Source organism: Ambystoma mexicanum, chromosome 10 (genome assembly GCF_040938575.1).
Source record: "Ambystoma mexicanum isolate Mex_15411 chromosome 10, UKY_AmexF1_1, whole genome shotgun sequence".
NCBI lineage: Eukaryota > Metazoa > Chordata > Amphibia > Caudata > Ambystomatidae > Ambystoma > Ambystoma mexicanum.
Window position 1 is genome coordinate 181,818,809 of NC_090932.1, and position 14,955 is coordinate 181,833,763.

At 44.8% G+C, this 14,955-nt stretch overlaps 1 protein-coding gene across 8 annotated transcripts in view; it reads left to right on the forward strand.

Moving 5' to 3' along the window:
* The window catches only part of ANK1 (ankyrin 1), a 2,823,483-nt gene that overhangs the window by 1,690,640 nt on the left and 1,117,888 nt on the right, over window positions 1–14,955 (forward strand). For all 8 annotated transcript variants that reach the window (XM_069617665.1, XM_069617670.1, XM_069617666.1 and 5 more), the window contains 2 exons: window positions 7,223–7,447; window positions 8,124–8,278. In XM_069617665.1, the coding sequence (XP_069473766.1) occupies window positions 7,223–7,447; window positions 8,124–8,278 (380 nt within the window). The remainder of the gene's footprint in view (window positions 1–7,222; window positions 7,448–8,123; window positions 8,279–14,955) is intronic.

Sequence of the window (14,955 nt, forward strand, 5' to 3'; positions counted from 1 at the left end):
TGAGTAAGGATGGCAGTCTAATGCTCTCCCTAATTCTGTCTCCCACATAGGACTCTGTATGTTATTCATGTGGAGGATTTGGTGACCTAACGAGGCATTGCCCCTAAACTTGATACGTTCTTCCTAAACATATCTATAGCAGACCTTCGAAAGATCAGGATGGTCCAGGAAGGACATTGTGGGCTGTTTAATACCATTATCCTCTGTGCCCAGGCCTCCACCCTAATGCCAACTTATTGGGAAGAGAACTCCGGGAATGATTTCCCTAAAGGAAAGAAAACAAGGAAAATGGGCAAATTTAATTATTTATTTACTGAAAACCAAAATAACTATAGAGTACCTGCCACCATTCAACAAAAGAACGTTTGGGGCAAACTAGAAAGCAGGAGTAAAGGTTGCACTATACAACAAATATACCTACCCGTGGGGTGGAAGAGAACTCAAATACCGGTAACCATCTTGGGGAAGGAGCTGTGGATTACAGCAGCAGTTCCTACTCTACCGGCCCAATTTGTTATAGGTAGTACTGTCCCGCAGTTTAATCAGGGTTTCTCCCAATTTGCCCAAATAGAGTTGAAGGGAAAATCTCTAGAGGGTGGCAATCAACACCCTACCGATAGGAAATGTCCTCTGAGAACCCGAGAAACCCAGTCCTCAATCTTAGAAGGAGAAGGCAGTTTCACGAGCGGAAGGGTATGTGAAAATACACAGGTTCTTGTCACTTCTTCCCAGAGTGGAGCCCTTCCCCATGATGCAAGGGAGGTGAGGCCTATACCCAATAGTCCCCCTAGGGGTGGTAATAAGTGGGAGGACCGTGTGGGGAGAGACTCCCCTCCGGGAGGTAAGGGCTCCCTGTCCTTTCAGGAACTCATAGGTAAACTCCAAAAGGACATTCCTACACTCTCTCACCCTTCTAAGGTATCAGCCCCTCTGTGTATTACTGTGATGCCACGCCATTCGCATATACACTCCTTAAAAGTACTTAGAAGAGGAAGAATGTAAAATTCATAAAGAGTGCTTGTTGGTTGGCAGCCAACCATACTGAGACGAAGAAGAGGGAAAGAAGAATGGAGATCAGTCCACAAAGACTAAAGAAAGACTTTGACAATCCACGTGGGAGGAACCAGCTACAAAGTATAGTATAAAGAAAGAGGAGGGACTAGAAGAACAGAGAAGCCGGCATGAATGCTGGAAGCCCTGGCAAGATCAAACCTGCGAGCAGGGAAGCAAGCTGCAGCATCCAATCCTCGCCAGAGAGAATATCGTTTCCTGGTTGGCAGAATGCTCGAGGGAAGGCAAGAGAGCCGACGTACCCAGCAGTTGGGAGAAGGACTTTGGTGGCATGACCTGAGCGAGGTGGACAATTAGGTCCTACAACAATGCCGGAACCAAAGGGCCACAGACCTGGCAAAGCCAGAGTGGAGCAGCGGGGAGCGGAGAATGAAGAATAAGCAGCAGCCGTAAAGAATGATCGAATCCAAGACCCCAGGAACAACCGGCCGATGTGCTTCCTCCAAAGACAAGGTAACTGTGGACATGATAGACCCGGTAGGGGCTTGGTGGAGCTTGACAGAATCATCAGGTGTAATATCCCTCATCTGTCGCCCTACGAAAGCTAATGAACCTGAAGTATTCCTTGGGAGTAATCGCCCTCATCACAGTAGTCCCCAAGAATGCTATTGAACTTAAGGTATTCCTCTGGAGTAATCTCCCAAAATAGTCCCAAAAAAACTACTAACCATAAAGAATGCTTTGGGAATAATCTCCCTTGTCTCAGCATTAAATACAGAAATACTATAGGTCTGGGAAACCTCCGGAGTAATCTCTGTTGTCTCTGTGGCTATTGTTAGGGAGAATTCTCAATATGTGCTACTTTCCCTTACCTTTTGAGACCCCCAGCAACTTTGCTGGATTTCTAAGATTTGATTTTTTTACCTGAAAAGAGTGTGAGCCTTTTTTCCCACTCTTTCATGTATTTTGATGTGTGTTTTACATTTGTGTTCTTTGGTTATGGCATCTTCTTTTTCTGTGTGTCACACAGCACCTTCAGTGCAGTGCTACAGGGTTGTCTTTCAGACTTCCCAAGGTTTAAACACCTTCTCTGGGACTGACTACCGCCTCCCAGAGCATGTAAAGTTACATTGACTTTACTAGTCTCTTTAAAGTTACTGACCCAGCACACGCTATCTTCCTATAGAGTGCTGGAGGGGTTGCCTAGCTTCCCCTGAGTCAAAGCACTCATGTAACAGTAAAATGTTACCCTTTCCTACTTTAACTTCTTCCCTTGAGTTTTGTGGGAACAACCAACTCGCAAGCCACCTGGACACCGTCCCCATCTGGTCAAATTTTCATCAGAGAACTGTTGAAAACCAGATAGCCAGAGGGAAGGAAACCAGCTTGTGGCCTTTAAGGCACTCACACCTTAAACCGACGTCTTGCTAAAGCTTTTGGCCTCATCCCTGGGCAGTGCAGGAACCTTCCGACGTCCTCCTTCTTGTCCCCACGACTGAAGCTCAGGAACAGCAAGATCTGCTCGAACTGCCAGGAACAACTGCCTCAGTTACAGCTCTTCTTCATTAACAAGGTACTGTGCAAACGTGGTCCGGAAATCTTTTCGGCCATCGAGAAAGTGCGTGAAACTTTCTTCAACTACGAAGACTTATCCTTCCCTTAACATTCGTCAAACTTTTCGCCTAGCCAAATTCTTCTAATCTCTGTGGCAAAGACTTAACCGTTATCTACCAGAACTGTGCTATCCTGTACAAAAGACTCTGAACCATTGACTTTGGCCCAGGCCTATTGAGAAGAATTGTTGGTTGTATTTAACAGAAACCCTTTGCCCTGCCTATGAATGTCTTTGGGCTGTCTATTCTTATAACCTTGTCTTTTTACCCCTTTATCAAGTATCTGAAGTGCCATTTTGCTCCCACTTCTCTTGAGCTAAACTTGTTCATTTAGTTAGCGGTTGTATTTTTGTGGTTTATTAGTGTGTGATATTGAACTGCTTATGCTAGTGTAATGTTTTCTAACTGACTGAGTAAATAAATGTATATTCTTTTACCAAGAAACCTTGAGTAAGTGTATATTTGAATCACTGTATTTGTTGGTCCCTTGTGTAACTTGTTCTACTTCTCACTTAAACTCTTGAGATAAGTCTGGCTGCTCAGCCATCGCTACCACTTTACTGTGTAGTACGGGCTTGTACCAAAGGTGAAATTGTGCATACACTTGTAGTCCTAATTGCCTGTTGTGTTCCCGAAGGGTACTGCAGGTGATTCTGCCTAACAGCTATCAACAAAGTGCCTCAAGTGGGAATACTAATAAGAAGAAATGCCCTTGTTTCAGAGGGGGTGGTGATGTAAAGCCTTTGTGAGAAGCTACAGGAGTGAGCTCCCTCCTCAGAGGGTATCAGGTAATATTATCCCCATCTATAATATCGCCATATATATCGTCGTGGGGTAAGGCCATAGGTGATATTATTGATGGGGATAATTTATGGGGTAAATGGGATCGGCGGTTCTGGGGGTGTCCCCCGCTCCCTTTTAAAAAATATGGGGGTTGCTGGGGTGTCCCCCGCAGGTTCCATGGCTTAATATTGCCACAAAGATATGGTGATATTTTTGTATGGCGATATTTTTGTGGGGATATTAACACATGGAACCCCTCAGAGAGACTGTGGTAACAGAACCTCAAGTAGCAAATACATTGTGAGCGATTCCCTTCATCACTGCAAGTGTGATATAAGAGAGAAAGATATAAGAAGCAGTGTGATATAAGAGAGAAAGATATAAGAAGCAGTGGAATTGGTCTGCCAAGTTTAAGAAGCATCCCTGAGAGTCAGAAGGAAAAAGATGATGTCAGGACTGGCCTTTCTGGGCCTAGTGACACTTTGAATCTTAGTATGTGTTTGAGAGAAATTCAAGTTCAAAAAGACAAAGTAACTAAGTCTCCTCAGTGGGAGAGAAACCAGGAAAAGGAGGAGTATAAATTCACCTTTAAAGGAGTTTGGAAGGAGCTACAAGATCTCTTAAAAAGTATTGTTTGATCTTAAAGAAAGCCAATGTTGTACTAAGAGAAGGGATTCATTCTCCTGGAAGTTAAATCAGACACTAAAGCGACAGAATACAGAATCAAGCCTGAAAAGAGGTTCAAGACCAAAAGCATGTTGTTTATGTTACATTTCTAGCATTGTATTAGATACGGTCGTCACAGTTGGAACTTGATGAATCAGGAGAAGGGAGTCATTCTCCTGACCCTTCATTCGAACTTGAATTATTCTCTAGTTACTTGTCACATGGTTATGGTGTACTATTTCATGAGGAGGGAGTCATTCTCCTGATCTTTCTTTCTTAGACAGACACCAGGCTGTCCAGATTAACTTGTTGCTTTCTAACTAACTCCAGGTCTCCTGCGGGGTCCGCCAAGGCTCCTTCCTCTCAGCAATCCCTTTTACCCTTTAAATGAAGCCTCTGGGCACTCTCCCCAAAGATCCCAAAGTAGCCATTCACCAATACGCAGACGATACTCAATTGTATATGAGAGTAAATAGCATGCAGGATGTCATTCGTCTCTGTGATTACCTAGCCATCATCCAGTCCTGGACGTCAACTGCGTACCTCAAACTAAACCCTTCCAAGACTGAATTTGTCCTCATCAGCCCGCCCAATAAAAACCTTGTCCAGCAAGGGCCCAATGTTATGCACCTAGAAGGATTTGATCCATAACTCTCAGACTGACCAAAATCCACCATTAACAGCATGTCCTTTCAGAAACACATAGCCTGACTCATAGCCCAAATAGCCTGGATCAGTATCTCTACCCTTTGAAAAATCTAACCCTTCATCTTGCTGCAGGACGTCCGGACCGTAGTGCAGGCCCTTCTGGTTTTGCACATTGATGGGGGAAAATGGTCTCGTGACAGGGCTCCCAGCTGCTCACTTGGCGCCCCTAAAAGCAGTCCACCACGCTGCAGCATGTCTTATTACGGGAGCACAAACATTTGACCAAATTACCCCCATCCTACGCAAACTAAATTGGCTCCTACTACAAGCCAGGATGCTGTTCAACACTGCGTGTATCATCTACAAAGCAGTCACGAGTAGCAGACTAGCATACTAAGCTTCATATATCTGGTGGCACACTTTCCTTGCGCAGCAAATCGACAAACGAGCTTGAATCCCAAATCGTCTGCAAAGAGAGAGCCCGCAAAGAATCCTTCTCTTGTCATGCACCCACCCTTTGGAACTCTATCCTGGTGTCGGCTCAGAATGCCCCCACAATTCTCCAATTTTTCAAATCTCTCAAAACATGGCTCTTTCAACAACACCTGACCAAGGACTAATTCCAATGGACGCACGTACCGACTCACAAACCTCACAGTACTGTGCTACTGTTAAGAGAAGCCAGCCCATATGCCAGCTACCGACACTCTGTACAGCGCTCCTCTGCTCACAAGCTAGGTTCGCACTTTAAACAATAAACGTTTTGTTTATTTCTTTTCTTTAGTGGTAGGGACAAAAGAGGATTTTTGCGACATGGGATGGTTATTTTGGTTGGACATTCATCCTGACAACGAGCACCTAGTTATCTTTACTTTAGGTAGGGATTTCCCTTTAGAGCCAGGGAAAGGTAGGTGTTGTTTTGTTATTGGAAATAAATGTTTATAGCCAAAATGCCACCTTTGAGTCAAACTCCTGCATCTGACCTACCACACTACGCAAAGCCATTTATGCAGGCAGTTGCACTTTTATTAATTTCGACACCCAGAGAAAGCAGATTTTGTTCCTAATGTACTTATTTGGCATACTCAAATGAAGAAAATATTTTGCCAATATTAACAATCGTGTTTAAAGGAGGCAAGTCCCACCGCTGTTCGTCAAGATTTAACAAACAAAAAAAACAAAAAATTACTTGATGCTGTAGAATATCAAGGATAGTGGTAAATCGATATCATCCAAATAATGTGTCCCAATCTGGTTAAGGGTGGATATGATACATGATACGCTTACCTTTGTTTGTAGCATTGTTGAGAAATAGTCAGACACTGGGTTACTAAACAGAGCAAATACATACAGAAATGTCTATAATGTTTGAAAAGGAATGCACATGTAAAGGGAGCAGTAACAAAATGACATGAATTTTATGTAAAGAAATTCGAAATATATGTTGAATGTTTAGTTATTTGTATGTATGATCACGTTTTCCATTTCATATCTATATTATATTCTGTAGGTGCCATGGTAAGCCAATACGAATCACATTGTTAATCTAATACTCTAATACTTGTAAGGCAAAACATTATATGTTATGAGCAGTGCTCTGGCTGGGGCATTAAAGAGATAATTGACTCTGTCCATGGATTGAAGTGCTTCGTTTTGCCTTTCTGCTGAGGTAGTTCCTTTTAGTCGAGTAAGGTGCTCCCTTGAAGTGTTATTGCAGAGATAGGGGGTCATTACGACCTGGGCGCAAAGGGATACCGGGGTCAATAACGGTACCGCTATTTGCGGTACCGTTATTGCCGCCTTTCCCCTTCCCATTGAGCCCTATGGAGCTCAAATGGGAAAGGGGAATGGCCTTTCAAATGGGGACTTACCGGGCCCGCAAAGGGCAGAATGGACCGGTAAGTCCCTATAACACCACGTTGGTGGCGGTACCGGTATTGGTGCTAGTCATGGCGCTAATAGCGCCATGACTAGCACCTACCTCGGAATGAGGGTCATAGTCACTTACATTGGAGTTTGATATTTTCTTGCAGTGCTTTTCATAGAGTGAGGTGTTATCTCATTGTGCTTTTGATGAGGTGGGGTTTGTCATTGTTGCTGTCTTACTGGGGTTGTCCTGCACTTGGGAGTGAGGAGCCTCCCTGTAGTGGTCCTGCTTAGATGGACAGCATGGAAAGATATAGGTATTTATAGGTTTCTTGTTTATTTAATGTAATGTAATTGTAATTTGTATAGCGTCTTTCACCACTGATATGGTTCCAAGGCGCTATAGGTTCAATGCCCTTGGGGGGACAGAAGTCCAGGTATGGGAAATGTATAGAATGCGTGTGTGCATTTTAGCCATACCAAGCAGGCATGTGGATGGGTGCAGAGAGGTAGTCTGAAAATTATGCATGAGCAGGAGAAACCTTCACAAATCCTACATAGTGAGGGTATTTCTTGCAATGCTTTTGTTGATGTTGGCTGCACAAAGAGAAACATGTTTTTGCTTCTTTTTTCAGGTTCTTGGTGAGTTTCATGGTTGATGCCCGAGGTGGTTCCATGCGAGGCAGCCGCCACAACGGGCTGCGTGTGATCATCCCACCACGGACATGTGCTGCCCCGACTCGTATTACTTGTCGCCTCGTGAAGCCACAGAAGTTGACCACTCCACCACCGCTGGCAGAGGAAGAGGGTTTAGCAAGTCGAATAATTGCTCTAGGACCAGCAGGTGCTCAATTCCTCAGGTAGGAAAGGGTTTACAGGGCCAGAGCTATTGGCATGGGTGTGGTCTGCACTGGTATGGCTGGTGAATGTACACTTGTGATTTTGCTGTTCCCTACATTGATGCATTCCCCGCCACATTTCCGACATTCAGTGCATTGAATTCCTGGTTACCAGCACCATTTCCAAATCCTTCAGATATGCTGTTAAACTTACATTTCTACTTCCGAACTACTCAGTGCTGAGCACCCAGATTACTGTCACTCGGCGTTGAATTCAGAGGTTCCTGGCAAACCATACTTTAAGTCCTCAGCTTCCTATGTCTTCTGGCACTGGTAGTGATTTCCCTGTCTCCTCTTTTCTTTGTGTTCACTTATCACAGTGTCTCCTTGCACATACGCCGCCTATTGCTATGAGCTCTTATCACCTTGCTCCCTTTTCCCCATGTCGCCATGTTCTTTTATCGCCATGCTCCCACATGCTCATGGTCTCATAGTGCCATGCTTTTATCCCTAACCATGTTCCTATCTATGGTGCCCTATTGTCACATCCCCCCAGTCCCTAGGTTCTGCCAGTGCCACTTATCCTTATCACTGTGTTTCCTTAAGTGCATTTTGCTCTAATGCCATGTAATTATATACCTTGTTTTATTTCAACATTTTTTTTTGCTATGTTCACTTCTTGTCTCCTCTGTTGTAGTCCTGTTATTGTGGAGATTCCACACTTTGCTTCGCATGGGCGCGGCGATCGGGAACTTGTGGTCTTACGCAGTGAGAATGGCTCCATGTGGAAGGAGCACCGAAACCGCTATGGACAGAAGTACCTGGATCAGGCCCTCAATGGGATGGACGAAGGTAATGGGAGAGACAGGCTTTGTATCCCATTCAGTGGAAAGAGCAGTGAAGAGAATGGTGGTTATAAGATAGGAAAGGAGATTGTATACTGGGAATGGTGGTTGTGTGATGAGAATGGATGGCATGGTGACTAATGTTCCCAGTGTCTTTTTTTGTTCTACAAGATTATATTACTGGTGACTTTGCTGTTCCTGGATGCTGGGTCGACCGAAGTGGTACTGATGTTCTTAAGAGTTGTTCCTGGACCAAGTAGTTGTAATGTCCACAGTGGATGTACTGTTGTGAAGCATGATGCTGTATATAACGATTGTGCTGTTCAAAGATGTTGGTGTGCTGTAACAATGATTTGTATCATGTGTTTGTTATAGAGTCAAATCAATACAGTACAGGTAGCCCAATAACACAGAGGTTTAAATGCAACAATAATCGTACTAATTGGCCAATACAACAATAATCATACATGAAAAGGAATACAATCATATGGGGGAACTCTAAACGAACCCTTCTGTGGCCTCCAATAAAAAACATATATATTTTTTATTTAGCATAAATTAAGATGCACATACACATTCACACAATGATTCATCGCAATACGACATTTCAAAACATGACATCAAACAAAATATGAATAAGTGGCAGATAAAAGACATATAAACATAATTTGTGACCTCATTAATTCTTGATAATTAATATTGTTCTGATAGAGGTACGCAATAAGAACGTAATCATTTTATATATCAACAATATCCATTATATTGTCACCCAACCCAACATGTTTCTATCTGCCGTATTATCAATGTAGGACATTCCTTAGCCGTGCGTTCATTGTGTATCACCTATTCGAAGACCCTGATTTTCTTGAAGTGTCCGTCTGTCTTTCAATTCAATTCATACGTCCCCAACAGGCCAATGTAACAGAACCAAACAGTCAACCAGACGATTCACTAGGCGTGTGACTGCAGCAAAACGTTAAATACAATCCGTCACAAAGACGACGACTCGATAGTCATTGACGCCCGGGCGCACAACGCCCCCTGCTAGGAAAAATATTTCTGAGAGCAAACGCAGGAGAATACATATCTAAGATGAGGAATCCGTTGGGGGATCCCACCCAACCCCCACTCTCTCTACCCCACACCCCCACACCACCCACCCCACCCCATTACATGAGCTGGTTGGGTTTTGTTTGTGGTATTTTGGGCTACTTTTGACAAGTCCTCTCCACGCTGCTCTGTTCTTCATGTTTTTTGTCCCCAACAAACTACCATCACCCAAACACCACACCTACTTACTGGCCCCTACCCACCCTACCCTACCCTCTCACCCCACCACCTCCCTCTTTATTCCCACCCACCCAATCACCATCCTCTCTACCCTCACCTACCAAATCCCCACTCCCACCAACCCTAACCCAAACCTGTCTAATACCACCCACCCTACCCCTCTCTCACTATCCCCACCCACCTTACCCCAGTCTCTCTACCCCCTCTGACCCTACCCCCAATCTCTGCCCACTCTCTACCCACAGCCACTCCAGGGCCACTCTACCCTCACCAACCCCACTTCCACTCTCTCTACCCACACCCCCATTCCCTGTGTGCTGGTTGGGTTTTGTTTGGGCTATTTTGGGCTACTTACGACAAGTCCTCCTGAAGTTGCTTTGTTCTTCATGTTTTCGCCCCAACCAACTACCATCACTGACCCACCCTGCCCCAAGCTCTAACCCCACCGACCCCTACACACCTCTACCCCTGCACTATCACCCTACCCCGTCTCACCCCCACCCTTACACACCCTACCCCCTCCCTTACCCCACCCTTATTCACCCAATCCCCACTCCCTCTACCCCCACCCACCATAATCCCATCCTGTCTACCACACACACTTACCCACCCTACCTCTGCCCTCTCTACAAACACACACGCTACCGCCACTCTCTCTATACCCACCCTTCCTAACTCCACTCCCTCTATCCCGAGGCTGCTTTGTTCTTCATGTTTTTTTGCCCCAATGATCATCACTCACCCGCCCCACCTCACTATTTCTACGCCCACCCACCCTAACCCCACCCTGTCTACCATCAATACCCCCACCCTCTCTACCGCCACCCATCCTGAGTGCCAACTTCGGTTGGGATGATAAATGAATGTAAATATGTTCTCTGTAAAGCGCTTTGGCTTAAGGCGCCTTATAAATAACAAATCATTATCATTATCCTACCCCCACCCACCTTACTCCCACTCTCTCTACCCCAATTCACCCACCCACCGACCGTACCCTGCTCTCTCTACCCCAACCCACCCACCCTGCACAATACGGACCCTGTCATAGACTCTCAGGCCAGACGATATCTACCCCCACTATCTTAAGCCTTTGCCCCAGACTTGAAACCCGAATCGTAGTGTCACCCATGTACTTGACGGAATTGATTCATTATCTCATCCGCAGGAATTCCGTATGCTTTGAGGCCTAGAGTTATCTAGCGCCAATAATCTGGACTGACTGTACTGGACTCTAATAACACTTATGCACTACGCAATCAGTCCAAGAATGCACATGCCTTTTAATGTTACGCATCTGGAAATCCAAGAGCAGAACCAGATACTGGGGGCCGTCTAGCAGTTATTTTGCTAATCACGCCTACCAGTGAATGTATTTAGAAGAACTACATATCAGTAATCTGGTTCTATGTGATTTTTGTAGGTCGGCAAACAAAAAGACTGATATTTTTTTTGCCGATTTTAGGCAGCCTTACAAAAAATGAAAAAACGACATTGCTCCGCCCCCCCGTCCCCTAGCGGGATTAACCTCAAAATCGGGGGGTTTCACCCCCCAAACTCCCACTCCCTCAGCCCCCGCCACCCCTCTCCCCACCCAAGATTCCCACAACCGAAAAATACACCAACACACAACACACACAGAAACACACATGCACACATACACTTACCCGTTCTCCCTCAATGGCGCTTCTGGTTCCTGGCATGCCTGTCAGCCCCCGCGCACACTCGTGCGGCAGGGGCATGACAGTTCAATTTAGAAAGACTGCTCCGGGCGGTCACGGAGCAGTCTTTCTAAATTGATTTTTTTGTTGTTGTTTTTTTCAAACAGCTTCTTCAGTTAGGACCGGTAATCTATCTAGCAGTACTACCAACCCAAGCATTAATAGCACTTATGAACTTGATCATTGCCCTGCAAATATGCACTACGCTATCAGTTCAGGTAATGCCTTTGCTTGCTAATCCTACACATCTGGAAATCCCTGTTGAGGACTATTTAGCAAGGAACATTCTAGCACTTATTCTTTGTTAATCCCAACTATCTGGGAATGTTCTAGTAGAACTACCTATAGAGGAATCCATTTAGCAGAACTACCAACTGAGGACGTCGCTAGCACCTATACAGTACCAATATGAGTTTTGGACAGATCTGCTTGTCACTACTCATTAGTCTTCACTAAAACAATCTGACCCAACAAGAAACAAGAAGATACAACCCCCTCGTCAGGCACTCGATGCTCAACAGGAACAAGGTCCTCCTGGAAAGCATGCAGACACTCAAACACACAACTATGCTAACTCTTTCTTCTGCACCAACAAACTATAGAAGGCAGCTATACCCCTCGATTAATTCGGCCTAGCTGCACACATAGTTAAACACCTCAGTGTTCACCTCAATAGTCTTTAGAACGCAGCTATAACCCTCGAAATCATCTTAGCTGCACACATATCATTCCAAACACCAGAGCCTCCAGAATGCAGATACCCAAGTCCAATGGTCTTGCTGCACACATTCCACTGATCTCACACAACCACTGCATCATACCTAGCACTAGAATGCAGCTACACACCACATATTGCACACTGGCTGCACACATACCGAGGGCACCCAAGCACGTTTTACCACATCATTCTCTCCACTGACCTGGACTGCGGTCCCCCGAGGACGTTTAACCCGCAACGCTTTGGAATAATAACAATGTTAATTGTTAAAGGTATTTATATCGCGCACCGTCACCAACGAAGTTGGTCCTCAGGCGCTCTGGTGGATCTGTAAACAAAAAGTGGCAGGGTATTTGGTTAGTTGTGAGAAGAGGGAGTAGGAGAGTGAGAGAGGTGGTGTGCTGTTGGCGGCTTCAGCTCGGTGTACACCGTGCGTTGTGCTTTGGTGATGGTATTGAACCGGGGCGCAAGTGTGCTGTTGGTATTGTTTGTGTTGTTAGTTTGTTCTTGGTGTGGTGAAGTGCGTGCGGTTTGCTGGGCGGGAGTAGGTTGTGTGAATTTTCGGGTGAGTTAGGTATGCAGAGATTTGAAGGTAGGGGGGGTAAGTGGGGTGAGAATCCTGGTTGTGGCACATCTTGTTTGGTTTAAATTATATTACTAACAGTAGGATTAGTTGCTACTGTCCTTTCTTGAATGTCTGGCTGTAGAGGGTTTTGTATTCTACTCTCTGTTGTATTCTAATGAACTGTGTGTAGTGAGATTAGTGTGTCCATTCTCCTCCTTGGGTGTTGGAGCGGGAGTTATGGTGTTCTCTTTCCCCACTATCTATGTGAATTTTCTGCTAGAACTTTGGGTGTGGTACAGGGCTGGGTTGCTATGGATGAGTCGTCTAAGTGCTTCCGTCTTGGTCTGTCTATGTATTCAGTCTTTAGTGTCCTCCTCATGTGGCTATCTCTCATTATGTTTTATGGTATGTCGTGGAGTGCGTTCCTTGGATTCTGTTCGTATTCGGTTGCTTGGTGGGAACCAAGATCAGTATCTTTCTTCATCGTTGTTTTAGCGTTGTGGGTGGTCTTCTAGTTATGCAGTGAAGAGCCAGGATGTGAGCAGTTTCCTGAATACTAGGTGGTTCCTTGTGTTCCATATATTCTTTGGTAAGTCATTCCAGGTTTTCAGTGCCTGGTGAGAGAAAGAGGATCCTCCAAGGTTTTTTTCTGTTGTAGGGATTCGGTTCCAGGCGGATGCCGTTGCTTGATCTGAGCGTTCTTGTTGGCTGGTGTAGGCGTAACTTATCTCTCAGGAATTCTGCACCTTGGTTGTGTAGTGCTCTGTGCGTGATGCACATTTACTTGAATTGTATTCGTTGTTTTATTGGTAGCCAATGTAGTATTTTTAGCGCGGGTGTGGTATGTTTTCTTCGGGGTAGTTTTAGAAGGAGTCTGGCTGCCGCATTCTGTATGCATTGTAGTTTTTTAAGAAGTCGTTCCGGCATAGCCAGGTATAGGCTATTGGCATAATCTACTCTGGACATGACCAGAGCGATGATGGTAAGTGTTTTGTTGGCGAATGACATGAACAGTAGGATCTTTTTTGCTGCTCGCAGGAGAAAGAAGCATTTCTTGAGTAGAGTGTTTACTTGTGGCTCTAGAGTGAGGTTTGTTTGTTTGTTTATTATTTATACAGCGTGCCATACCCTGAGGAATCTGGGCGCTTTTTCAAGACAGCTTAATATACATACAAATGTACATATGAATGGGCATAGATACAGAATACAATGTAAGAAGGGTTAAGAGCAATATGTCAGAAAAATAACAGTCAAGAAGCAACAGTTGCTGACACAGACTAAGTGTGCAAATATGCATTTGTCGGTGAGAGAGAGGCTATACATAATGGTGGTATTTACCAGTGAAGTGATGCCGGTAAGGGCCAGTGGAATCTAAATTCTAGAGTCAAACAGTGCGTGCAGTGTCCTTGGTGAGGAGCCATTTTTTGGTATTTGTCCTGAAGCTATGAAGGTTCCGGTCAGTGCATAAGTTCAGTGGGAGGGCATTCCAAGCCAAGACTGCTTGCACCGGGTAGCTAGTACCTCCGGATCTTTTTAGGTTGTAACGAGGCGGGATAATGCAGTGGGAGTTGGCTGATCTCGAGGGTCTAGATGAGGTTTTAGGGACAATTTTGTCAATCAAATATTTAGGGGCAGCATTCTGAAGATATTTGTGTGAAATGGAGACAAGTTTAAAGAAGATTATATCCTGGATAGAGAGCCATTTGTGACTTCTTGTTTCAGATATGTGGTCCTTTCTTGGGGTGCTCAAGATGGTTCTTAGTGCATTATTTTGCAGAGTTTGGAGTTTGTTTAGTACTTGTTTGGTAGCTCCTGCATTGCAGTAATCAGGTTTGGACAAGATTAATGCTCGTGCCAAGATCAAACAGCTATTGGTAGAAAGATAGTTTTTACATGCATGGATAAGTTTGCAGGTATAGGCGGTAGCTGTCGCAGTGGCGTTAGCTTGTTGCTTGAGGTTCAGGGCAGAATCAAGATGGAAGCCTAGGGTTTTAGTTTCCTTAGCCATAGTGATCATGTTACTGTCTATATTGAACAAGGTGTATTTAGGGTTGAGTTTTTGTCGGTACATAGTGGCACCTAGTATATGAATTTCGGTCTTTTTGTCATTCAGGCAAAAGCTATGGGTGGCCATCCATGCCTGAATGACAAGGTACATTTTATTTAGTTGGTCGTTGTCAGAGTCGTAGTTACCAGAGAGTGGGATCAGTATCTGCGTGTCATCTGCATAGTTGGTGTAGATGACACCCAGACGGTCCAGGGTGTCGAATGGGGGTTTGGTAAACACATTATATAGTGTAGGGGAGACGCAGGAGCCTTGTGGCACACCGCAGGTGATAGGGATGGGGTCAACTGTATCTGAGGGAGAGAATACTCTCATCATTCTGTTATTT